Genomic DNA, 24,351 nt, shown 5'->3' with positions numbered 1-24,351 from the left:
TTACCCATGTCACTATTGTATCTCAACAATTGTTTTATTAATGTTTTTATGCTTTTTATGGTTTTGTTAATTATTTAAGGGTTAAGGTTAGGGTTAGGGTTTAGGGTTGAGGGTTAGGGTTTGGTTAGGGTTAGGATTTGGGTTGGAGTATAAGGGTTAGGGATAGGGTTAGGGTTTGGTTAGGGTTAGGGTGCAGAAATGTTCCTATTTCCATCCATCTTCTTAACCGCTTGTCCTCACAATAAATTTTCTAACCAGTTATTTACTCCAAAATTTATTTTTGTTCATCTGTCTACGCCAGTGACATATAGTGACAGGCAGAACAAATGCTTTTCCACTTTATGGAAGAAGGGAAAATGAATCTGTGTAATCACCTGTTGACATTCATGCAACAGAATAAGTCCTTCCTGCTCGTACACCAGCGTTGTGTTCAATTTAACAGGCCAAGATTTTAAATAATGTAAAGCAAAGTTTTAGAAGCACTGCCACGTACAGGACCATGATAAAATTATTAAATAGCTAGGATCAGGGGTATGGTGGCCATTGGGAGTATCCTGACGGCCCCCACCTCGTGTCTATGAATCGTAATCAGCGTACGTCGGCGGCCGCCCTGTCGACGAATATTCCCAGGCTTATTTTTGTTCCTAGTCCCGTCCCTGGCTAGCGTGTACTTTGCACCCTGACTAGTGAGACCAAGCAGCCTGGGTCAAAGTCCAAAAAGCATAAACAAGCTCCGTTGGGTCGGTTTTGCACATTTACAATGGAGATTCCTATTTTTATAGTGGATGCCTTTACCAATTTACCATTTAAGGGGAACCCAGCAGCTGTTTGTCTTTTAAAACAAGTGAGTAACAATACAAATGTAAAACAGTTATTTCTACGTGATTAAAACCTGTACAGGAACTAAGCTTCAGTCAATGGATACTACAAAATTAGATTTTTATAAAAATAAAAAATAAAAACATTTGATTTGTAGAATATGCAAGCAAACCAGCATGGATGAATTTTGATTTTGTGCCACAATTGTGGTGTTTCTGTATTTTGTTTCTGCCAGGAGCTGTGTGATGAACTGTATCAGAAGATAGCAGCGGAGATGAACTTACCAGAAACGGTCTTCATCACCACAGTCAAGCCTTCTGAGGATTTTACAAAGGGTCAGATGCAAAAATGATTTGATTGCACTCTATCAAAACATTAATGAATGACTGCAGATAAATATGAGCATTTCACAAGAATTAAAACACAAGTATGAATCGTGACTCAAGATTCAATGAGGTCGCTATTAACTCATTCACTGCCATAAATTCATTAAAAAAAAGATTATTAAAAATTAGGGGCGAGAGGCGATTAACATTTTTACCTAACCAATAATTTTTTTTACTGTACATTTAGAACAGATATAAAATTTGTGATTAATCGTGAGTGAAGTCATGTGATTAATTACAATAAAACAATTTAATCGCCTGATGCCCCTAATAAAAAAAGAAAAAAGATTATTAAAAATTAGGGGTGTCAGACTATTAACATTTTTAATTGTAATTAATCACATGACTTCAATAGTTAACTCACGTTTAATCACAAATGTTTATATCTGTTCTAAATGTACAATAAAAAATATATAGGTTTTCATACTTTTGTTAACAAAAGTGGAAAAAAAAATGAACTAATAGAAATAGTTTAAATTAATTTTTGACGTTTATAGCCATCAATGGCAGTGAATGAATAAAAAAGAAAAGAAAACATTGTTAAAAATTTGGGGCGTCAAGCGATTAAAATTTGTAATCATAATTAATCGCATGACTTCACTAGTAAACTCATGAATAATCACACATTTTATATCTGTTCTAAATGTACAATAAAAAAATTCTAGGTTTTCATACTCTTAACAAAAGTGAAAAAAAATTAACTAATAGAAATAGTTAAAATGAATTTTTGACGTTTATAGCCGTCAATGGCAGTGAATGAGTTAATCATGGGATTTTGTTAAATACGCCAATGTAAAAACAATTGCACATTTCTGCATTATGAATTAAGCAGTCACTATAACAACATAATAAAACGTGTTTTATTTGTGCGTAAACTGTCAAAAGGCCACAGAAAATAGTTGTGTCTATAATTTATGAAAATTTAATGAATTACGTCTGCTTCCTGAATTAAATGATTTAGTGTCTTTTTGGACAGGTTCGAGGTTCCGTCTCCGTTGGTTCACACCGACCACGGAGGTCAATCTGTGCGGTCACGCTACTCTGGCCTCTGCTGCTGTGCTCTTCAAACACAAGCGTAAGACGTTTTTTTTTTAATACATTACCAACTTGCGCAACTAGAGAAGTGGGCAGCTTTCCAGCACCCACAATCATCTGTAAAAATTGTCATTAAAAATCATCTACTTCTTTTAGAATTCATTTGTTTGTTTTTGGTTGGATGTACCTTTCAGAAAATGTAAATTATTCCGTGGTGTTTGAAACCAGGAGTGGAGATCTGTCTGTTGTACAGCATGGGGAGGATTTGGTGATGGATTTCCCCCTCAACCCACCCACCAAGCAGGTACATTAGAGAATGTTTGGATGAATGTTAAATGCAATTAATTTGAAAAAAAAAAAACTAGTCTGTAAAAAACACAATAAAAGGTGACAAGATTTTTCATAAACAATGAAACAACAAAATGCTAATACAAACACTAACATATTTTTTCTTGACTTTAGGATCCAGAACATTTTAGAGACCTCATCAAGGTGAGTAAAACAAACACATCTCACGGTGTAGTTTCTTTCCTCCCTATGTGTTCATGTGTCCTCCAGGCCGCAGTAGGAGACCATCCTGTCCAGGATGTTTACCTTAGCTCCAACACTAAGAAACTACTGCTCCGACTGGCGGACACCTGTGACAGGTTGCAATCCACACGCACTCATGCAAACACGGTCACTGCAATACACAAATTGAATTGGGAGTCATGTAAAGAAACGTCCATATAAAATGGCTGAGTTGCTTTACGAAGAGGCCAAACATCTCCTTTTGCTGGTATTGCTGAAGATTCTGTTTATATATGCCACCAACCAAGTAGAGTATGCGCTTCCAGGTCAGTGCTCCGCAGTCTTCGAGTCAACCCCGAAGCCCTGCTCAGCAGTGAAAAGAGTGGACAAGTCAAAGGCTTGATAGTCACCATGAAAGGTATTTTTTTTTTACATCCCACACGTCTTATGTGAATGGAATGGAGGAATGCATACTCTTCAAAATCATAACATGGTCATCCTCTCTTTTGTAAATGCATGTATGCTTGATTTAAGGATCTCCTGATTGCCAGCCAGGATATGACTTCTACTCCAGATATTTTGCCCCTTGGAATGGAATTTCTGAGGATCCTGTCACTGGTTAGGATTCTCACTACTATAATGTGAAGTTTGGAGATAGACCGATGTTATTTTCAGGGTCAATACCGATTATCGGTAGTCAGGGAGGCCGATAACCGATATTTGAAGCCGATATACATTTACAGAAAAAATCAATTCAAATCCAAATTTTTTATAATAAAATAATAAAAACTCCAGCACTTGACTGCTTAAATGCCTTCAAGGACATGTTTATTAAACAGCGTTTGTGATTTTCAACATGTTAAATATTTTTTGTTTTGCCATCAGCTTTTGCACCAACTATAATAGGGCTTCCGCACACTAACTCCCAAATAGCCGCTAATTTGCGGGCTAACTGTTAGCTCACGGACTAACCATTCACCCACACGCTACCCCCGGGATAACTCCCAAATAACCGCAAAAAAAACAAAACAGCTATTAGGTTAGCCCGCGAGCTAACGTAATAGCTAATAGCTAATATCCGCTAATTCGCGAGCTAACAGTTAGCTCGCGGGCTAACCATTCACCCGCACACTAACCCAGGGATAACTCCCAAATAGCCGCTAAAAAACGGCTATTAGGTTAGCTAATAGCTAATAGCCGCTAATTGCTGCGTATTGGCTGTTAGCACTGCACGAGCAACCAATCAGATGATGCTGTGGGCGGGCCAATGCTGCAGGGAGTCAACAGTCGTTAACTCAGCAGACGCAGGAGAAAAGCGCAGTCAGAGCAAAAATAACAAAAACAAAAACAAAAAAAAGAGGCCGATGCCGATATTCATAAAATGCTGAATGTAGGCGCCAATTATCAGCCGGGCCGATTTTCGGTCTATCCCTAGTGCAGTTGCCGAAATGTTCTGACTGCTAGTCTATGAAAGTAATGGCTTTATACAAAAAGGTATTCCATCACATCACAAAGTTTGGTGTTCTAGAAAATGACACCCACTTTTGCATTTTCAGGTTCTGCACACACTGTCCTGGCTAGCTATTGGTCTAAAGAACTGGGAAAGAAGAAAATGCATGGTCATTCATTTAACTAAAGTCCTTTGACATATTCACCAATTCTTGCTTGCATGGCAAAGTCACAATCACCTCACCATGTTGATGCTTCTGTTGTTACGTGTAGCGTTCCAGTGTTCCGAGCGAGGTGGAGACCTGCAGCTGGAGGTGAGAGAAGACGGAAGAATCAACATAGCCGGAAAGAGCGTCACCATATTGCAGGGAACAATCACACTGTAGATAGCTGCAGTGAACGCCGTTACTCTGAACTGTACTATGCATGCGTGTTTATTCACAACATTGCAGTCTGAGAGTTCATACAAATGACGTTTTATTATTCAAATGCCTAATAAAAGGGGGGAAAGCCCACATACAGTAAAATCACACAAAAATGGTCAAAAAGGTTTAAAAAAAATCAAGTTTTAATTATATTTGTACATTTGTATAATCACATGGTCCATCAGTTTTGTTTACATCTCATTTTCACAGTTTGACTGATTCAACTTTCAAGTCGAACCAAAAGCACGTCAGTTCTTATTGCCCGAGTGCATCTCACTCAAATCAAGTCTGAAATTACGTATGCCAGGTTAACAGGTACTGTAATTTACATAACATCTTGGTTAAAGATAAGAAAAATAATTAAATTACCCCAGTTAAATTAGTTGACTAAAAACCCACAATGATTCATCATTGTGAAGACAAAAATATACAGTAATTGCTAAAACAGTGTCTGATCATTTGAACAAATGAAGTTGTGAGGTACTATGAAGACATCTGGATGGCTGCACTGTGACAGACGATGTTCAATCGCTGCTGACGTGATCACAGGAGCATCATGGGTAAGGCTTGGTGGGCTGACGGCGGGAGCTGGATTATGTGAGGCTAGTTAAGGAGGGTAAGAAAAAAAGTATTTTTTTTTTTTTAACATTTTGCAGTTCAAGTCCTTTTTGGAAGAGCAAGTTGTGCATAAAGTACTGAAACATTAAATGTTGAACATGCACATTCAAAAAGTTAGAGAAAATCAAATTAAGATAAGATTATAGTGTCATTTAGACTCATCCTGAAATTTCCCCAAAAGCTGATTATGGCAAACCTTTTGTGAGTAGTCTATGTGCCTTGCACTCTAAAAAGAGAATTTTGACCAATTTAATTGAATTGCTTTGAATGGTAACACACAATTGAATTAAGTTAATCCAAGTTAATATATTACATTTAATAATTATGAGGTCATTAAGTTTAATTAATTGAGTTCATTAAACTTAATATATTAATTTTGGACAAATTTATTTCAACTGTGTTACCAATTGAAGCGATTCAATTAAGTTTAATTAATTATGAGGTCATTAATTTTAATTAATTGAGTTAATTAAACATAATATATTAATTTTGGATTGATTTAATTCAATTGTGTTACCAATCAAAGAAATTCAATTAAGTTGGTCAGCAATTCTGTTTTGAGTGTCGGTAAGCCTTCATAATGATAATGAACGACATGACAAAGTTTTTTTGGTTCACTATTAATCAACAATGAATTCCCTACTAACAGATTGGTTAATGAATTGATCGATCACAGACATAATAAAAAAATAAGCAATCATTTGCAAGTGTGTATTCACGCAAAAAAAGGGTTTAAGATTACCATAATACAAAAACAACTAAAAAAAAAAAAATTATGTTATTGGTATTGTTTATGCCCATAAAAAATTGATTATTATTGCTTTTGGGGCCGCAAGAGTCCTTCATAACTTGGATCGTAAATTATTGAGGACCCATGTTGAGATCTACTATTACAAATAATACAACTATGACAAGTGTTCTGCCAACTTTGGCAGATGGCGCAAACAAACAAATAAAAAGCAAGAAACGATCTCAGAGAGAGGACAAAGGATATCATGTTCTCCTGCTCCAGATGACCGAGTAGCTTCTCCACGGGGCTGTATCGTCTGAGCGTGGACGCGGAGCCCACCATGAGCAGTTTATGTTTGGCCCTGGTGATGGCAACATTCAGGCGGCGCCAATCCTTCAGCAGCTCTCCGAGCTGGGAAGCAAGAAACAGGTGAGCTGGCGGGTCACGACTCGCCAGGGGGCGCAAGAATGAAAACGGACATTTTCTTCTTCTGTGGTACTCCTGACGAAAGAGAGCACGATGACACTCTTGTCCCGTCCTTGGTATTTGTCTACCGTGTTGACCTCCGCGCCGCTAAACGCCGACGACTGCAGCAGAGCGGCGACGCTTTTCACTTGTTGTCTGTATGGGGCGATGACGCCGACGTCGCTGGCCTTACAGCCGGCCTGAAGAGACAGAAATGGAACCCGGCTTTGGTAGGCACGAGGATGAATTGATCCTTGGTGTCATGTGACCTGCAGGCATACCTTTACCAACAGTGACAGGAGAAGGTGGATGATGGCCGCCTCAGCGCGATTGCTTATGCCTCCTTGTCCCACTGACTCCAAAGCTGGCACCTTCCAGGAGAGAAGCCATCTTTGAACGCACTTCAATGTTTACAACTTACAGTGGTAGTTTCTGATATGTGCGAAATGCCGTACCGCTGAGCAATCCAGGAAGCAAACCGGTTTGCATGGTAACAACGCAGCCTGTATCCACGCCAGATCAGAGTCAGAAATGGAACTGAGCTCCGACAGGACAGAGGTCAACGAGGGCAGCGCCAGGAGAGCCGACGCCGTCTTCTCCGAGCCGCACTCCAAGCGGCCGTCATACATCAGACAGTTGCTCAGGGACATGATCTGCCTGGAAGGAAACAATTTGAAGAAGACCATTTCATCTTTGGTCACAGTCATTTCATTTCATTTCCGCCTTTAGAGTTGCAGATTTAAGAAATGCTGATTATTATTTTTTTTATGCAAGTAAGGGATAAGGTGCACCTGTTCATGCGGTACTGGACGTTGAGGTGGACCACAGCTTCACTATGGCACTCTAGTCGCTTAAACAGACTCTCATCCATCCCTCGAGACCTGTTGAAAAACTGAAGTCATTAAAAACGGGTGCAAAATTTTTCTGACAATAATATGTTCTATACAGACCTAATAGTGTAAATTCGGATTAATAGTGCGTAAGTCAACCCACATTTTTTTGGGGGGGACAATAATATATTCTATTCAGCCCCAAAATATGGTATTCTGTTTAATATTGCGTTAGTGGAATATGAGTTAAGAAGCAAAATCCAGCCGTTTTTATCCATCTCAGGGGGCGGCCATTTTGCCACTTGCTGTTGACTGAAGATGACATCACTGTTGCTCAGGTCTCAAGTAACAACCAATCATGGCGCAGCTTCAAAAAACAGGTGAGCTGTGATTGGTTGTTGCCTGAGCCATGAGCAACACGTCATCTTCAGTCGACAGCAATTGGCAAAATGGCCGCCCCCTGAGATGGCTAAAAATGGCTTGATTTTGCTTCATGACTCATATTCCACAAATGTAATATTAGCCAGAATGTCATGTTTAGACTAGTGAGGTTACATATAAGATATTATTGTCAAGAATTGTTTAAGGTCGACTTCCCCTTTAAGTGGCAAAATCCACCCATTTCTTATCCATCTCATGGGGCGGCCATTTTGCAACTTGCTGTCAACTAAAAATGACACTACAGTTGCTTGGGGCTGACAACCGACCACGGCTCAGCTTGCCAACATCACATGCTCTAACTCAGAAAACAAGCGAGCCATGACGGGTCGTTTCCAAAGCCCTGAGCATCTGTGATGTCATTTTCAGTCAACGGCAAGAGGCAAAATGGCCGCCCCCTGAGATGGGTGGATTCTGCTGCACTGTGGTAAGACTTGTGGGGGCGCATAGAACATATAAAATAAAAAAAAATGCAGGTTGACTTCCTGTTTAAGAAGTTGTATTTATTCCTGTGTGTTTTCCAAATCTTTATAATATGAGCTTTTGGACTTTACCTACATATATAAATGAACTTTTCTATATTCTAGTTGATGAAAAATAAAATATCAAGGTATTACGACGAAGGGCACAATTAATTAATAGCACCTGGCTTCCTGATGATGCACTATTGGGGGTAGCTGTTGGTGGTCGCCAACCAGAACAAATCTGTTGGCGTAGAAGAGCGGGCCCAGGCAGATGGGCTGGCTGATCTGCGACGCTTCATCCACGATGCAGAAGTCGAAGCGCCGTCTTGTGAAAATGGGATGCTTGATGCCCATGCAAGTAGTTCCCACGACCAGCTAAAAGGAAGAAAGAAAAAAAAGAAGAAAAAAACGAAAATACAGCTTAAAACAGGTGAGCGAGTGTGAATGAAGCATAAATGTCACTAATATTAATCAAAGAGTGTAACCTCTTTGTTATAAAGCTGTTCCAGTTGTGCCAGTGTGTGAACACCTTTCTTCCTGACACTTTCCTCCGTGTATGGAAGTATGTCTGGATGGACCTGCGCAGAGGAAAAAAGCTTTTATTTTTCGGACTAATATTTTTTAGGTAAACGAATTTGACTTTTTGTACAACCCAACTACAGCGTAGCCAACCTTCTGTCCTTGACCAAGACGCAGGAAACCAACTTTGAAGCGCTTAAGCTTCAACAGGATGTTGTCGACAGCAGAGTGTGTGTAGCTGGTCAGCAACACGCTGAAGCCACACGCATGTAAGATACGAACCTGCAAGGAAGAGAAGTAACGACATTGTCATCTGTCATTTTTCTTCAGTGGGTTCGTGAGGTTACCAGGGTGCAGATGGTGGTGGTTTTGCCTGTGCCAGGCATGCCAACAATCAGCGTGTAGTCTTTCGACAACAACACCTTCTTCATGGCCTGCCTCTGGGGCTTGTTGAGACCTGCAAATACATGCGTGCTTAAAATCACATGACAACATCGTATACAAACGTAAGAGAGAACATGTCCAAATTAATGATCTGCTTAGCCCTACATTTTATTTAATATTGTGCTTATCATTGTTAGTATAATTTACTACATACTGAAACCCATATTGAACATTTAGATGACCTTATTTAGCTATCTATGGCAGACGACATGCAAGGGTTACATTTTATATGCATTGTGCTATAAGTTGGAAAGTCGACTTCGCGGGTCATGAGTCGTGACTGCATCGTATGGTGTACTTATGATATTAGATTATGATGGTATAATAACCATGAACAAAAATATTGCAGGATCATGGTAATAATTTAAATTAAAAAATAATAATAATTAAGTAATGGGGTAAATCAGAAGTCTTTTTCCATTCAACACAATTTATTTTATTTTTAAAGAAAAAAAGAAACATGTAGAAACAAAGAAAAAAAAGAAAGAAAGAAAGAAAATATCTAAATTCTTCTTCTGTTTTAATTCTTCTTAGTAAGTCACAGTGTCCCATCACTGCTGAGCTATTTTTAGAACAGATCCGTAGGCTGCCTATGTTTTCCTTGGAGCTAACTCGTACCCGCTAGCCTCTCCAATTGTAATCAAAGAGGTGGCTTGTTTAGTGATTTCCGTGAGCGGCCAATTATATTGCAGCGAGACTTTGCCTGCTTTGGAGTGCGCTCAAAAAAGAGACAAGAAAAGCGCATTATGGACAGTTTTAGCGATAATTGAACCCTTTGACATTTCAAAACCGCGACAAACCATCAAACCAGAAATTGGCCCGTGCCTAAATGTTGGGAAAGGAGTCCAGCAATGAGGAGAAAGAAAAACCTTTGAGGATGTTTGCCACTGTGTCTTTGGCCTCCCTGGGTAGAACGTCACTGAGATTGGAAATAAACTCCGGAGAACGACGATCCACAACCAACTCTCTCAGGCGATTACTGCGCAAATTGAACACAATGTGAGTTTCAGAAAACAAGTCAGAAGGACAAAACGTATGAACGGCAAAATACCTGTCTTGACTGCTTTCCATCAGCCTGGAGAGATTAGAAAAGTGTGTGCTGAGGCCCATCACGCCTTCATCTGCATCCAATCGAAACACTTCCCCACTGAGTTTAGACACATCCCTACAACAGATGTATAGATTAAATAGATAGCTCGCTAGATAAGATAGATAAGATAGATAAGATAGATAAGATAGATAAGATAGATAAGATAGATAAGATAGATAAGATAGATAAGATAGATAAGATAGATAAGATAGATAAGATAGATAGCTCGCTAAATAGCTAGATACTCACCTGTCCAAGGTACAACTGATGGATGTCCTGCTTACGTCACAGAGGTAGCCTGTTGCCAGGGCGACAAAACGACCTCCGTGGTCGCTAAGGACAACACGATCCCCGCTGGCCAGGCCGCAAGCGCTTGAGTCATGTGACTCTTTAGCCCGTTGGAAGCGATGAAGGAAAACACCGTCTGACTGGACGCTCACAGACCCCTTTAGCTGCAGGTTCCCGATGCAATTTCCTTTCTTCTCGCTAAGGGCAAGTTAGAAGTTTTATCCAAAATGCCACTGTCAACTCATGGCCATCCAGCAGATGGCGCAATATATCTTTCTTTGTAAGAACTTTGTTAGACAGAGACGTGATTGAATTTCGATATTACTAATCAATCAATCTATCCATCCATCCATCCGAGGTGGGACATTGTCATTAGAAATTTGGCTTTGACAACATGAGCCTTGTTACCTTTCCTCAGGCGTCTGGAGCCACACGCGCTTTCGGCCATTCCTTGCTTCCATGCTGGCGGCCTCCAGGCTGCAGAGTAGCAGCCAGTGGGCAAAATAGTGCAAGTGCGTAGCGGTTAAGTGACCCGTCTCCAGCTCCAAGAAGTCGTCACTGATATCTGTGGATGTGCCTTCCAACACCCTGATGAACAGACGAAGGAAGACAACGAGGTCATCCAAGATCGACGGAGAGGAACTTGTTACGATTGTATAATTTTGCCAGTATGTAGAGTACCTTTCATACAGAGCACAGTTTCTTCTTTGGGGGCAATAACGGCAGGTATTTTTGTCCGTCACAATGTCAGGAAGTCTGGCCAGGCGACTTCCCCCCGCGCCCTTTTGCACGGCGTTGTGGACGTGATGAACCATTGTGTTCCTCAGCTTCAGCAATTCTATAGTGAAAGAAACCATTTGAAGAATGGCTAAAATAAAAAATGTCTCACCTATATACAGTATATGCATCAGACATTTTATAACTCTAAAGCATTCAACCCATTCGGGCAGTTACATGGCCAAGTGTGGACAACGTTAGAGAGGATACGACAATGGCATCTCCCACACCCACAGCTGTGGTGTCGTTGAGCAGAACAGACCGTGAACTGCCATAAAGCCACTAACTGTGTGCTTAAGGATAATGCTCATGTATTCATGGCAGTCTCTCTCGGTCTGAAACACATGCGATGCAAAAGAGTGCCTAAGGAGGTGTCTAGTTAAAAATATATAATTATAAATTGGATGTTGGCATGGCCCACTCATTGCTCTGTTAAATACAGTGTGTAAATAATAATAAATGGGTAAATAAAACTAGATAATTTTTTTCAACATGCTTTTATAGTCCCTGAAATTGTTGTCCACCCTGTCATTATGGGGTAACTGCCCCAATTAGGAAACACGCTAATGTTTTCAGTCTCATTACTACCAACATTTTGTCTTTCTTCAATGGAGGCCAAAATAGTGACTAAAGTTTCAGTGTAAATATTTACACTGTATGTTTCATAATTTCCCTCATATTACATGTGTAGTTGGATGTCATCAAGCTTAACATGCATATAGCGAAACTATTAAATAATATGAAAACGTTCCAAAAATATGTAATATATTTGTTCAACTGTACTGTTCAGTCAGCCTGCTGACTGAATCACGTTAAATGAAAGTCCACAATGTGCTAATTAACTCATTCACTGCCATTGACGGCTATAGAAAAATTAATTTTAACCATTTCTTCAACAAAAGTAGAAAAAAAAAGTGAAACTTATAAATAGTTCAAATGAATTTTTTACGTCTATAGCCGTCAATGGCAGCGAATGAGTTAAATGCTAACATTGGCTAAAAATATCCACCCTGTCAGCAAGCTCACAGTTAATTAAATAAAAAAGTGTATTTTGCATTTCTAACAACATGACAGCTACTTCATCCATGAATATGCTCAAGGGAATTATTATTATTTTTTAAATAAAATAGGGAAGTCTAAAAGACACTTCAGGTAAATACTGACTTGTATGCAACATTAGCAGTTTGGTGGAGCATCACGTACCTCTGCGGTCCATGTGGCTGGCCACAATAGGATGCAGGTTTCCAGTTTTCAGGTAAAGCAGGAAACCGAATGCAGGATTGTATCTCTCCAATGTCATCAAAGTGTATAGAATCACCTTCACACAGACTCAAAATGAAATCACTTTTTGTTTGAAACCCTCAATACAATCAAGCCCACTTCCGTAGCTACGAAAGCATCGTCACGCCTGCTCTTAACACTTACAGGAAATGAAGATAGAGGCAAATATTGCCAAATAGTTCACCAACCTGACTTCGATGTTCTATCGAGTTGGACTCCCTCCCAGTTTTCAGCTCCATGGGGATGGTCATCACTTCAGAGGGTCTGCGGCTGACATTTCCGCTCCTTTGGATTCGAACCCGCGCCGTCAAGTCGAGTTTCCCCTTGAGACCGAATCTCGGCGACCACACGTTCTCTTCGATGTCGGCCAGCTCTGCAATCGTAGCGGTGGCGGAACCCTGCGTCCTGCCTGCCACCCCGTCATTGCTTGGGCTGAAATCACAACCGGAAAAAAAACAAGACACTGATTTAAAAAGGGAAATCAAGAATTTAAAAATACATGCTCAGGAAGAGAAAATGTCAGTGAATGCAATGTTGCATAATCACATTTTGAGGCTGATGGCTTTGGATGTTGGCGAGCTGAGGTATTCTTTTGCCCAGAGCTCCAATGAGGGCAGATAATCACGCAGCTCCTGCTTCATCTCATCTTGAGTTACACCTAAACTGTACCTATACACACACACACACATACACACAAAACAGAGAGAGACATTTCTCTTTCATCTCATTTCACACTTCCGCTGGCTGAGGTAGGTAAAAAAAACAAAAAAACTAAACTTACATGTCCCCAAGGTGCTGGGGACTGTGCAGAGCCTCCTCAGCCATGTTGGACAAAGTGCCCAGTGAGAAATCTTTGGCTGAGGCTGCTTTCTGGAACACTTCGTGGACGATGGTGCCGTTCAGCATCTGCTTGGAGCCGCCGTCAAAACTCTAACAGAGGAAAATAGACAGTAGAGAGCAAAGAATGTGATGTTGAATCAAAAAGTCAAACTTGTGGGCCACCAACCTAATTTGGTCAGGTCATTTTATGCAGTCAACAAAAAGCGTTATTTTTTGTCACCATTGCATTTTAACTCATTCACTGCCATTGACGGCTATAGACGTCAAAAATTCATTTTAACTATTTCTATTAGTTTCACATTTTTTTCTACTTTTGTTAACAAGAGTATGAAAACCTAGAATTTTTTTTACTGTACATTTAGAACAGATATAAAATCTGTGATTAATCGTGAGTTAACTATTGAAGTAATGCGATTAATTACAATTAAAAAAATTAATCGTCTGACACTCCTAGTTTTGAATAATTTTTTTTATTAGGGGCATTTTTTTGTAATTAATCACATGACTTCACTAGTTAACTCACGATTAATCACAAATTTTATATCTGTTCTAAATGTACAGTAAAAAATTGTTCTAGGTTTTCATACTCTTGTTAACAAAAGTAGAAAAAAATGTGAAACTAATAAATAGTTCAAATTAATTTTTGACGTCTATAGCCGTCAATGGCAGTGAATGAGTTCATGGAATTATACATGGATTTCCGCTATTCGCAGGCCGACTCATTAATCCCCACAAATAGCGGGGGTCCACCATATTGTAGGGATGGTCGAGCACCAATAAATACCATGTATCAATATCGGGCCGATACCAAGGTTATTTTAGTTGACGGAAACTAACTAAAAAAACTAAACAAAAATTTAAAAAACAATTTCATTAACTAAAATAAAAACAAAAACTAACTGAAACTACATTTAACGTTTACAAAACTAACTAAAACTAAGCATAATTATCGCGAAAATATCCTTTGTTTTAGTCTTTGGTAATTTAATACAGTCTTTGGGGATTAATTTAAATGTGATTTTTAAGTGTATTTATTTTTATTCGAACCGGGATAAAGACGTTTGAAAATATGTCACACAGAAGTAATGTCTTCTAGCAGCAGCCAATAGAAAAGCACCTTCAGATGACGTCGCTATCAGATTTCAGGTACATTTATTAAAAATGGGGATTACTTCGAGGGATTACAATTTCTACGATGAGAGAGTGCGAAAGAGGGAGAGAGAGAGAGCGTGCACGCCCGCGCGAGTGGGACCGTTGCTACGTGTCGGGGAGGTGGGAACGAACGAACTGACTAGTCGTGTCCTCCACACGCGGGCAGTTTGAAAAAGCTTCACGGACGGGAGGAGGAAATGGCGACCGGTATTCAATGGAATTTAACCGGAGCTGAGTTTGAAATATCAAGTTTGAGCTGAGAGTCCAGCGGCATGCTACGCGCTGTAGCTTCTTGCTAGCTAGCCCGCTAGCCTACAACCATAATGTGAGTTACACCTTCCAAACAAATCTTCCTCCCACCAATTCACTATTTAAACATCATACACAACATATACACGGCTAAACTTGTGACTAGGATAAAAGTTCATTTTGCAGTTGATGTCACACATCGTCATCCTCATTGGATAACTATCTATCTATCTATAGAATATATATTGTGGTGATATTTATTTGAATTTTGTCTTCATTATCATACTTAAAATTGGAGTAATCCAAAAGTAATCCAGTTACACTACTTTAATATTATGGTACTTGGATTACTTTACTAACTAATTTTTTTTAGCAGGTAACTTGTAACTGTAACGGATTACATTTTAAAAGTAACCCTCCCAACCCTGGTCCTAGACGACAAATTTGCCTGCTTGACCTTTGACTCCAATTTCTCACCTCGCCTACCGAAATGCAACGCTAGGTAAGAAATGTGTTACTTTTTTCATTTTACCATGGTGTTTATCAAATATTGCCCACAGGTAATACACTCTTTTTTTTTTTAAAGAAAAACTAACATTAACACTGAAACTAACTAAAACTAAATTAAAACTAAGCATTTTTCATTTTAAAACTAAAACTAATCAAAACTACTAGACCCACCCTGAAAACAAATTAAAACTAAATCAATTTAAAAAACAAAACTCAAAACGAAATAAAAAATAACGCAAACGAAATTTTCAAAACTATAATAACCCTGGCCAATATAGACCTTATTTTAAGGTACCAAGTAGTCGTAGAGGCTGCTGATACAAGCCACAGATACATTAGGAAAAAAAAAAAACTAACTGACATCATCTAAGTCCTCCTCTGCAGTAGTTGGCGCTATACCGTGGCAGTTTGATACATCCACGAATCATCATCTATGTCAGAGAGATCACAATTTCTTGTCACTGTGTTAACTAAAATTGTACATATCAAAAGTACTAAAGGTTTTGGCAAATTTTAAGTCATAAAGGATACTTGGTAATATTTGAAAAAAAACAAAAAAAGTGTTCAAGATATAATCATATGAACAAATAAATGTCCTTGGCTAAAATGTGAAAAAATGAGTTTGCGAGATATTTCCCGATATAAATTTCGCTTCCAAAGTGAAATGAAATTTGACCTTAAACATCTCCCCAAGCACTGCCCGTCTCATACAGCGGATGGAGCTGGAGATGCTGGTGCCTGAAACGAGACGGTCGGGAAGTAAAACCAGCAGGCCTTCTTCTTGGTCCACCACCCAGGATCCAGCGTCAGCGCGGCCCTCCAGGTGGACCACGTCTCCGCGACCAACAGGCGTCATCTCCCTGAGAAAAAAAACAACAAAAAAACAGGGCGGGTGGAACAATCACCGTCATGTTGGTAAAGAGATATGAATGTTTATGCGAGAGCACGGCAGAGGTCGCCCCACCATCCGTCTTTCAGTAGGCACGTCTCAGTGGGTTGCAGAGATCTGAAGTGTGTGATGGTCAGGACTTTTTCATTAGGCCTCTCCTCCACGTTTAAGACCCAGTAGCGGTTGTTTGGACCGCCACAGAGGATCACGTGGTCGGGTAACTTGCTGCAGAGAAAAAAACTGTTCACTGGCAGCAAACAGTCTATTTAGACTAATGGGTGGATGAAGTATGGCATTTTTAAACGTATTTATTAGGGGTGTGCCCCAAAAAAATAGATTCTCATAAGAATCGCGATTCTCTTTTAGTACAATTCAGAATCGATTTTAAATGCCCCAAAATCCTTTTATTTAAATTATTTTATACTGTCTTGCCTTTGTCTGTGTGTGCCTTTATTTGGAGCGCTGTTCATGTTGTACCCAGCCACTGAGGGGCAGTGTGGTTCCACGCGGTCTAACACACTATTAAGTTGTAGCCACATTAGAGAGTAGAAGCAAATAGTCGCAATCAAGTTATTCCAATAAAAGTTGTTTTTTTCCAGCGTGGAGCCATTCGTTTGAGTGATAAAAGTGCTGCGAGTAGCGCTAATTAGCATTAGTGAGTCAGACTGGAGTAGATCATTACGATTCCATGAACATCTATAGATCGAAGCAAAAATCATTGTCAATCAAATCATTGTGAATCGAAAATCGATTCTGAATCGAATCGCAGACCCAAAAATCTGAATCGAATCGCAAGACATTAAAAGATTCCCACCCCTGGTATTTATTATAAATGTCACTTTTTCACATTAAACCAATTTATGAATTGTAAACAAAAAATATTTTACAAAAAATATATATATAAAACCGTAGTTGTCCTGTATGTATATATATAATATATATATATATATATATATATACACAGTAACAAGTCTCAAGAACCCAGAGATAAAAACTGGCCAAATTTTCACTGCACGGTTACCAGGGTTTCTCCTTGGGGACGAAACATTCACTCGGCTCCATGTGCTCTGTGAACCAGCTCTCCTCCAAATCCGCTTCCACGGGAAACGCTGAGGTAATCCCAGCATCGCCTAGAAGAAAATAATGAGTATCTTAAAACATCGCGACGATGATTTAAGTAACAGGGAGCACCTGCTGCCGGCTTCTCATCGGATGATCCGAGTTTGTGTTCAACCCCGTCTGAAGACTCCAAGGCTGTTTTTCTGTCTTCCTCCACTGAGTCGACCTCTCTTTGCTCTACATGCGTCTGTTCTGCAGGTCTATCGTCTTGCCCATCGGGTGTGTGCACGTGGACTACCATGCTTTTGCTTCCCGTCGTCTTCTCCTCAACAATGGCGGTAAAAAACGTCTCTCCCTCATGCTTGTGTTCTTTCGCAGGGCTAGGTTCCAACGAGTTATCAGTTCTTGGCCTCTTTGCTTCGCTAAGCTCGGCGGTGGGACTGAAGAGCCTTTTGAACGAGGCACAGCTTTCCCTTTCACTGTCTGACATTGCACTCGGCCCTTTGGAGCGAGGACTTGGACAGACAGGGGACGCGTGGACAGGTTTCCACACAGTAGTTTCTCTCCTGGGCTCGAGGCTCAGGTCTTTGTGACCTTGGGAGGATGAAAGTAACATCTGACTACTCTGAGTCTCGGGAACCAGGAGGACCTCCGGAGAAGAGGGAAGAAAGTTCTCAATATCGCCGAGGATGCTCCTCTTTACGGGAGAGCGCGCTTCAGTTGGGAGGGCACCGCCATTTTGGACCTGCAGGTCCTCCTTGCAGAGCGCAGTGCTCGTTCCTGGTGACTTGGGTGTGAAAGACTGAAAGCAAGCACATGGATTTTATTATCGCTTAAGATATAAACCAATAAAAGTCTATTCATGAATGGAGAATACAGAGGAGAGGAAGAGTTCTTAATTCAAATCACACCATACCATGTTGTGTAAAAGAAAAATATGGAGGATGTGATACAACAAATACTATACATATACAGCTAATAAACAGGCGCACTGGTGTCTATCAAAGATTGACTTCTGACACAAGTAGCAAAATGAACCATGAGGCATACAGGACTCACATGCAGCCAAATACAAACAGATATCCAGCCAAATGAATACACATGTCAACAGAAAGTCACATAGTAAACATATCTGTCAAATCATTCAGAGGGAGCCATCCAGGGAGGGTGTTTCAGTGTAAAAACAGCTACTAGTATATGCACCTTGTTTCCAGGGGCAAAGAAAGTAGAGATGTTTCTCTGGCCTGCTGGTGTCACCTGAGAAAAAAAGAAAGAAAGTGTTGTTTTCGATTGTACATGTTGTTTTCCCATCTAAAGCAGGTTAAAGCAGAACACGCATAAGCCTGGGTCGGTAACACTGATCGTAACACGTCGCCTTTCATTGCAAAAACTTCAATATAATAGGACGATTAGAAGTGTAAAGTTGGCGTTGATAGCAGCAACGTGAGCTCACCTTGGAGATCTTCACTTTGGTTCTGTTCATATTGGCCAAAGTCGTCAAATGCAGGCTGGCTTCCTAGTGATAGTGAGTACGCGAGAACCAGAAATGGCTATATCTAAGTTAGCCAATATCAATAACGTCCGCTGGCTCCAGTCGGCGCGGGTGAACGTTGCACTTGTACTGAAAACGCAATCCAACAAAACTAAATCTTATTAACGGGACTGAGTTTCGGTTTTACATCCATATTTATCATCGTGCAGTTTGCTTTGGCGCGCCATACTGCAAGTTTCGCGCAACGGAAATTACGTCACATCAACTTCCGCAACTAGATTTTTAAATAATAATAACGAATAAAGTAATTGGATAAGTAATGATATATAAAACGATGCATATAATAATAATAAGAAGAAGAGGAATAGTAATAATAATAATAATAATAACAACAACCAAGTTTTAGCTGTTAAATGTAATATTATCCTCCCCACTTTTTTGACATGTGACTCCTTCCACATATCTCAACTGATCCAAACATTGATATAATCCAACCACTCTCAAAAATTCCCACTTTTCCCACAATTCCACATTTCCACCCTAAAACCCCATTCAAATGTATTAGACATTCAATAAATAAATAAAAAGTTCATCATCTTCCAAATTCAAACTGTTTCATTCCGCACACTTTGGGAGCTACTTTCCACATTCCGGTATTAAACACATCACCAAAATTCAGTTTTCACAATACAATTCCTAAATATAGAGCCATTTTTACACATTAAATAGATATATTGAATTGATTAGATTAGATTCGCCTCTTCGTTCAACATATTGATCCATTCATACCATTCCAACCTCAAGTGTGGCTGCTCACCTGGTGGGGTGGGCCTGTTGGCGTCTGGGGACCGATTTACCAATTCCAAATGACTGGGACCAGCTGCAACTTAAAAACGGACATTATTCAAGATGAACTGAGCAAGGAGTGCGCACACATAAGTCTGGGATTGATAACGATATGAATCAATGACCTACATAATCAATGGATATGACTGATGCGTATCGTAAGAATCGATGGGGACGGGTTTCTAATAAGCCATGGCTTCTACCCGTCAGCCCTTATATAATAACATAACATGATAAAACAAAACAAGTGTCACACTCTACATAAAAAAATATTTACAGAATTTCATTCACGCACAATATCTAGAAAAATTCTCTAATTTATTCATGGTGGGGTTTTTTTTGTGTTTTTTATTTTTTTTATTTATTTTTTTGGTGGGGCTGCCACCCAATCGCAGGCATTATACAAATATCATTTAAATTATAAACAATAAAAGGAATAATGTACTAATGCACAAATTCAGACATATTACAGAGAGAGAGAGAGAGAGAGAGATTGTGTTAATTAACTCTAACTAATTAACTAACACTTTGATAAGCCTATTGAGATATTTGCGTAGTTTGTCATGGCTGCCACCTGTTGAAGTAACTGCAGGGAATGGTTGCTTCTACACGTGCTCATGATACTTGTCAAGCGTCAGCACGAGTCACTTTAGTAAAGGTCAAACAAAATTTCAAGATGTCGCAGGTTGCTAGTTGACCTTTTCTTTTGCTCGGATTTATTTTCCCAAATAGCAAATAATGGATCAAATCAAGGTGTCTCCATCGTAAAACCTTAATTAACACTACATGCAATGTTGTAATATTAAACAAGAAGATGAATTAGTTATTTAGCCACTGCTGTAATTAAGATGTAAAATACAAAAAAGGACAAGATTCATGTCACAGATTCATCATTCTGAACGGAGATTTACTGTGGAATATTGACTTTTAGAGGAAGTATACAAATGCGCCACCATCAGTGGCGTGTGGGGTTGATGCATTATTATTATTATTATTATTATTATTATTATTATTATTATTATTATTATTATTATTATTATTATTATAAGGCTATAAAAGTGTGAATTTACCTGACTTAATCTAACTATTACAACCATCACTATCATGTGATTTTAGAAAAAATGGGACTGCATAAAGTTAAGTGGAATTCAGAATCACAAGAGGTTGTATAAAAGAAGTATAAAAGTGGATAATCAACACAAATTTAAAAAAAACAACAATCTATTCTCCTCATTACAAGACAGTGTGACAATTTGATATCAAAATGTGTCCGGGGCCAAAAGATTAATTGACAAGGACACAGGTCTGTGTGTGTATAAAAGAACAGCGAGACACAAAGTCAGGGAGAGCAGAGCTTGTGATTAACTACCTCATTATTTTTGACTCAGAGAGTTGTGAAAAATTCATCATCATAAATGGAAGGCGACAAAAGGTCTTTTAAATTGATTTTCCTTTGATGCCAAAACAACTCCATCATAATGACATTTAATATAAAACTAATCCTGTAATACTGTTGCAGGTAATATTGGTTGCAAGGGTTTAGGGCCTTTGACTTGGATAGTGACATTTTTTATTTCCTTTTGAACGTTAAACTCCTTTTAGGCATTCTCTGAAATCAATGATTTAACTGTTGGATAACGAATTTGTTTTATAAAGATCACGTTTACACTACAGCAATCCCTCCTCTGTCGTGGGATTTATTATCTGTTGAAGTACACACAATAAGTGAAACCCCCGATTTAGAAATAATATTTAAATACTCCAGAGGCATCTTTTAAATAGCATTTACGACACTTAATTTTGTGTAATGTCTTTAAACACACTTTTTAACTCATTCACTGCCATTGACGGCTATAGACGTCAAAAATTCATTTGAACTATTTTCTATTAGTTTAACATTTTTTTCCACTTTTGTTAACAAGAGTATGAAAACCTAAAACATTTTTTTTTATTGTACATTTATAACATAACATTTGTGATTAATCGTGAGTTAACTATTGAAGTCATGCAGTTAATTACCATCAAAAATTGTAATCGCCTGGCACGATTAAAAAAAAAAGAAAAAAGAAAAGATTATTACAAATTAGGGACGTCAGCCCTTTTTTAATCGTAATTAATTGCATGACTTCACTAGTTAACTCACTATTAATCAAAAATGTTATATCTGTTCTAAATGTACAATAAAAATAATTCTAGGTTTCCATGCTCTTGTTAACAAAAGTGGAAAAAAATGTTAAACTAATAGAAATAGTTGAATTTGAATTTTTGACGTCTATAGCCGTCAATGGCAGTGAATGAGTTAGGTAATACAAACTCGTTTCAACACATATAACGCACTGAGAAGGAAGAACAAATATTATACAGACAGTGCAACAATAAGTCATCTCTCAATCTAATCTGTTTAGAGTAAACAAATCACACTTTTTTTCAAAGTAAATTTATCATCTCACAATATATATCAATAATTAAACCCAAAGTAGTACATTATAAAATTAACCTACAGGATTACAGAGGATGACATTAAATAGTTTTCAACAACATCAAAATAGCTGCACTGAAATACTTCCTGTTTGCATTGTTCTATCATAGTGTAATGTCTGTTAATTTGTCGTGCGAATTTGAGGGTGGGGCCAGTTAAGTGGGATGTGACGTCAGGGAGACGGGAGGTGGCAGTGGAGGAATGTATGTGTGCATTAAAAAAAATGTAGGTTGGGCTCTGTTAGTCTGTGTGTTTGAGGGCTGCATGAGCGTGAGTTGTTAGTAACAGCAGCTCGTTTTGATTGTTTGTTACCGCTGTTATTTTGATTAAAAAGCGATCGATCAGACTGAATCAGCGACTGTTGCGCATCCTTGACCATCTCAAAAGAAATACTGTGCTTCCATCCTATGGTGGACAGTGGAATTACAACAAAAATAGACTAGGGTTGAATCAAAAAAGAAGAAAAATAGTCAGACCAGATTTTGGAGGAGCTTTTACCATATATGCAAATGATTTGGCATGTTTTGATTACAGTCATTTCCCAACATGAAAAGTGACATTAATCATTGTCGCATTGAATCAAGTCCTTGAAATTGCAAGTGGTTTAAACGCGGTGTTTAGAATTTGGACTTTACTCCAGAAAAAAAAAGCAGATTCGCCATGCAGCGCCCACGCGTGCTCTGCATGCTGCAGACAAGATATCCGACTGTCGGTCGCATGAAGCGGCAGGAGCAGCGTGTGTGATGTCGTGTCGTATGCCTTGCAGGTGGGCGCAAAAGAATGGAGAAGTCATTACCTGTTGATTGTTTTCAAGTGACGACACGCTTAGCTTGCTCTGGGGGCTTGTGACAGACACAGAGTCGGGAGGCTGCCATTCGTGGGCTCCGGCCGGATCCTTTCCTGGCAAATGATTAATCTAAGGTGTGGGCTGACTTGTACTGTACGCGAAATTGAACTCCATAACTCAAAGAGTTTTCCCGCCTACAAATGTCCCTGGAGAAAAGCCATCTTTTACAGAGTAGGGAAAAATTCCTTGGTCAGTGTCCATGTATGGATAGATAAAAGGAGTGTACCAATGCTTTGATTTTACTTTAATTGAACAGATTGTGTTGACCTTTTCTTGCTCTTCCTACATTTGAAAACAAATATTTGTACTTTCTATTCGTTAACTTCTCAAACAAAAAGGTAACAACCAATCAACGATCAACTGTTTTCTGGGTTTGGTCATGTGACGTTAGGTACTGCGATGTCATATTCAGACATTAAGTGGCAAAATGGCTGCCCCCTGAGATGGATAAAACCAAATGTTTTAAAGATTATTGCTCAAAAAAAAAAACTAAGCAAGTGTATTGTTTCAGTTGTTCTCATTAGCACTATTAAGCATAGATTTTCTTTGTTTGAACACGTTTTAAAGTGGAAGTCAATAAAAACTTTTCTTTATTTTTTTTTACAATAATATGTTCTATGCAGTCTAAACACTGTTCTAGTGTTTGGGGAATATGTTTTCTTCCTCTACAAACAACACAAATATATATACAAACACTCAGGGGGTCGGCCATTTTGCCACTTGTTGTCGACTGAAAATGACATCACAGTTGCACCGGTAATGACCAATCAGTGCTCATAGCTTCAGAAAACAGGTAAGCTATGATTGGTTAAGAACATTTTCGTGTTGACTTCCCTTTTAATAAAATAAAAGCCTCAGTTAATGCGAAAATATTTTTAAGAAATCAGGTTTTATTTGTCAGTTAATATTTGCTCAGACTTTTTACTTTTGCACTCAAATGGTCACGTCATCTTCAAGCACTCTTTACCTTCATCTGAGCCGTATTTCATATTCCTCTCAGAGTTTCCGCACCTGGATCCTCACCTCTACCTCCGCTTTGTTCACCTCGTCTCTCGCTCACCAGAACTTCGCACCCGTGGACCCAATCTTGCAACCCTGTCCGGATTCGGCTCCCCCCGCTGTATTCCACAGCGGATTGAATACATCTTCATCATCTGTCTTCGTCCCTTGGGTCCTCAGTTCTGCGCTAAACCGTAACACGAAGTACATTGCAGGGTCTGTATTTGTTCAATCAGTACTATTACTTTCACTCTAAAAGTTGAGTTAAAAAAATAACTAATGTCAAGCACAATATCACAAGCATTTTTAAATAGAGGCCTCTTCTTAAACAAAAGCCTCTTTCAAAATAAACTCCCCATGCCCTGACCACTTAACGAAATACATACTTAAAAATATTGCTTTTGTACAATAAAAAGAATTT

At 39.0% G+C, this 24,351-nt stretch overlaps 2 protein-coding genes across 7 annotated transcripts; one reads left to right on the top strand and one right to left on the bottom strand.

Moving 5' to 3' along the window:
* The first annotated feature begins 705 nt into the window (after nucleotides 1-705).
* LOC147177016 (phenazine biosynthesis-like domain-containing protein 1) lies at nucleotides 706-5,246 on the top strand. 3 transcript variants are annotated; one of them, XM_086071933.1, is made up of 10 exons: nucleotides 706-844; nucleotides 1,055-1,154; nucleotides 2,182-2,280; nucleotides 2,435-2,544; nucleotides 2,703-2,732; nucleotides 2,799-2,887; nucleotides 3,077-3,168; nucleotides 3,285-3,368; nucleotides 4,307-4,369; nucleotides 4,473-5,036. In XM_086071933.1, exons 1-10 carry the CDS (start codon nucleotides 761-763, stop codon nucleotides 4,583-4,585), a joined length of 864 nt encoding a protein of 287 aa, XP_085928059.1. In that variant the 5' UTR covers nucleotides 706-760; the 3' UTR covers nucleotides 4,586-5,036. The 3 variants fall into 3 exon arrangements, with proteins under 3 accessions (XP_085928059.1, XP_085928058.1, XP_085928060.1); XM_086071932.1 differs by having other exon boundaries at nucleotides 2,703-2,887; nucleotides 4,473-5,246; XM_086071934.1 differs by lacking the exon at nucleotides 4,307-4,369 and having other exon boundaries at nucleotides 4,473-5,244.
* Nucleotides 4,696-22,992, bottom strand: dna2 (DNA replication helicase/nuclease 2). 4 transcript variants are annotated; one of them, XM_086071929.1, is made up of 25 exons: nucleotides 22,881-22,992; nucleotides 19,577-19,645; nucleotides 18,471-18,524; nucleotides 17,400-18,069; nucleotides 17,230-17,338; nucleotides 16,284-16,433; nucleotides 15,996-16,179; nucleotides 13,350-13,498; nucleotides 13,115-13,237; nucleotides 12,757-13,000; nucleotides 12,491-12,605; nucleotides 11,192-11,348; nucleotides 10,919-11,098; nucleotides 10,472-10,708; nucleotides 10,184-10,297; nucleotides 10,002-10,111; nucleotides 9,036-9,145; nucleotides 8,842-8,970; nucleotides 8,655-8,747; nucleotides 8,351-8,544; nucleotides 7,229-7,318; nucleotides 6,893-7,094; nucleotides 6,719-6,808; nucleotides 6,452-6,637; nucleotides 4,696-6,383 (listed from the first exon to the last, which is right to left on the bottom strand). In XM_086071929.1, the coding sequence occupies exons 4-25, from the start codon at nucleotides 17,881-17,883 to the stop codon at nucleotides 6,057-6,059; spliced, it is 3,777 nt and encodes a 1,258-aa protein (XP_085928055.1). In that variant the 5' UTR covers nucleotides 17,884-18,069; nucleotides 18,471-18,524; nucleotides 19,577-19,645; nucleotides 22,881-22,992; the 3' UTR covers nucleotides 4,696-6,056. The 4 variants fall into 4 exon arrangements, with proteins under 4 accessions (XP_085928055.1, XP_085928056.1, XP_085928057.1 ...); XM_086071930.1 differs by having other exon boundaries at nucleotides 19,577-19,639; nucleotides 22,881-22,981; XM_086071931.1 differs by lacking the exons at nucleotides 19,577-19,645; nucleotides 22,881-22,992 and adding an exon at nucleotides 18,721-18,993 and having other exon boundaries at nucleotides 4,696-5,221; nucleotides 6,237-6,383.
* Between the last annotated feature and the right edge of the window lie 1,359 nt (nucleotides 22,993-24,351).

The sequence above is a fragment of the Leptonotus elevatus genome, chromosome 3 (assembly GCF_054856555.1).
Source record: "Leptonotus elevatus isolate MCC_2025b chromosome 3, RoL_Lele_1.0, whole genome shotgun sequence".
Classification (NCBI taxonomy): Eukaryota; Metazoa; Chordata; class Actinopteri; order Syngnathiformes; family Syngnathidae; genus Leptonotus; species Leptonotus elevatus.
Note: the sequence above shows the minus strand (reverse complement) of the source record. Positions and strands in the feature narration are given on the sequence as shown.

Bases quoted from the DNA above. Each gene is read 5' to 3' on its own strand.
- LOC147177016 (XM_086071932.1), top strand. From the start codon at position 761: ATGGAGATTCCTATTTTTATAGTGGATGCCTTTACCAATTTACCATTT. The intron at 1,155-2,181 runs GTCAGATGCAAA...CTTTTTGGACAG, and splicing joins TTCTGAGGATTTTACAAAGG to GTTCGAGGTTCCGTCTCCGT. The intron at 2,281-2,434 runs GTAAGACGTTTT...TGTACCTTTCAG, and splicing joins TGTGCTCTTCAAACACAAGC to AAAATGTAAATTATTCCGTG.
- dna2 (XM_086071927.1), bottom strand. From the start codon at position 18,750: ATGAACAGAACCAAAGTGAAGATCTCCAAG. The intron at 17,339-17,399 runs GTGCTCCCTGTT...ATTTTCTTCTAG, and splicing joins CGATGAGAAGCCGGCAGCAG to GCGATGCTGGGATTACCTCA. The intron at 11,099-11,191 runs GTACTCTACATA...TCTGTTCATCAG, and splicing joins AACTGTGCTCTGTATGAAAG to GGTGTTGGAAGGCACATCCA.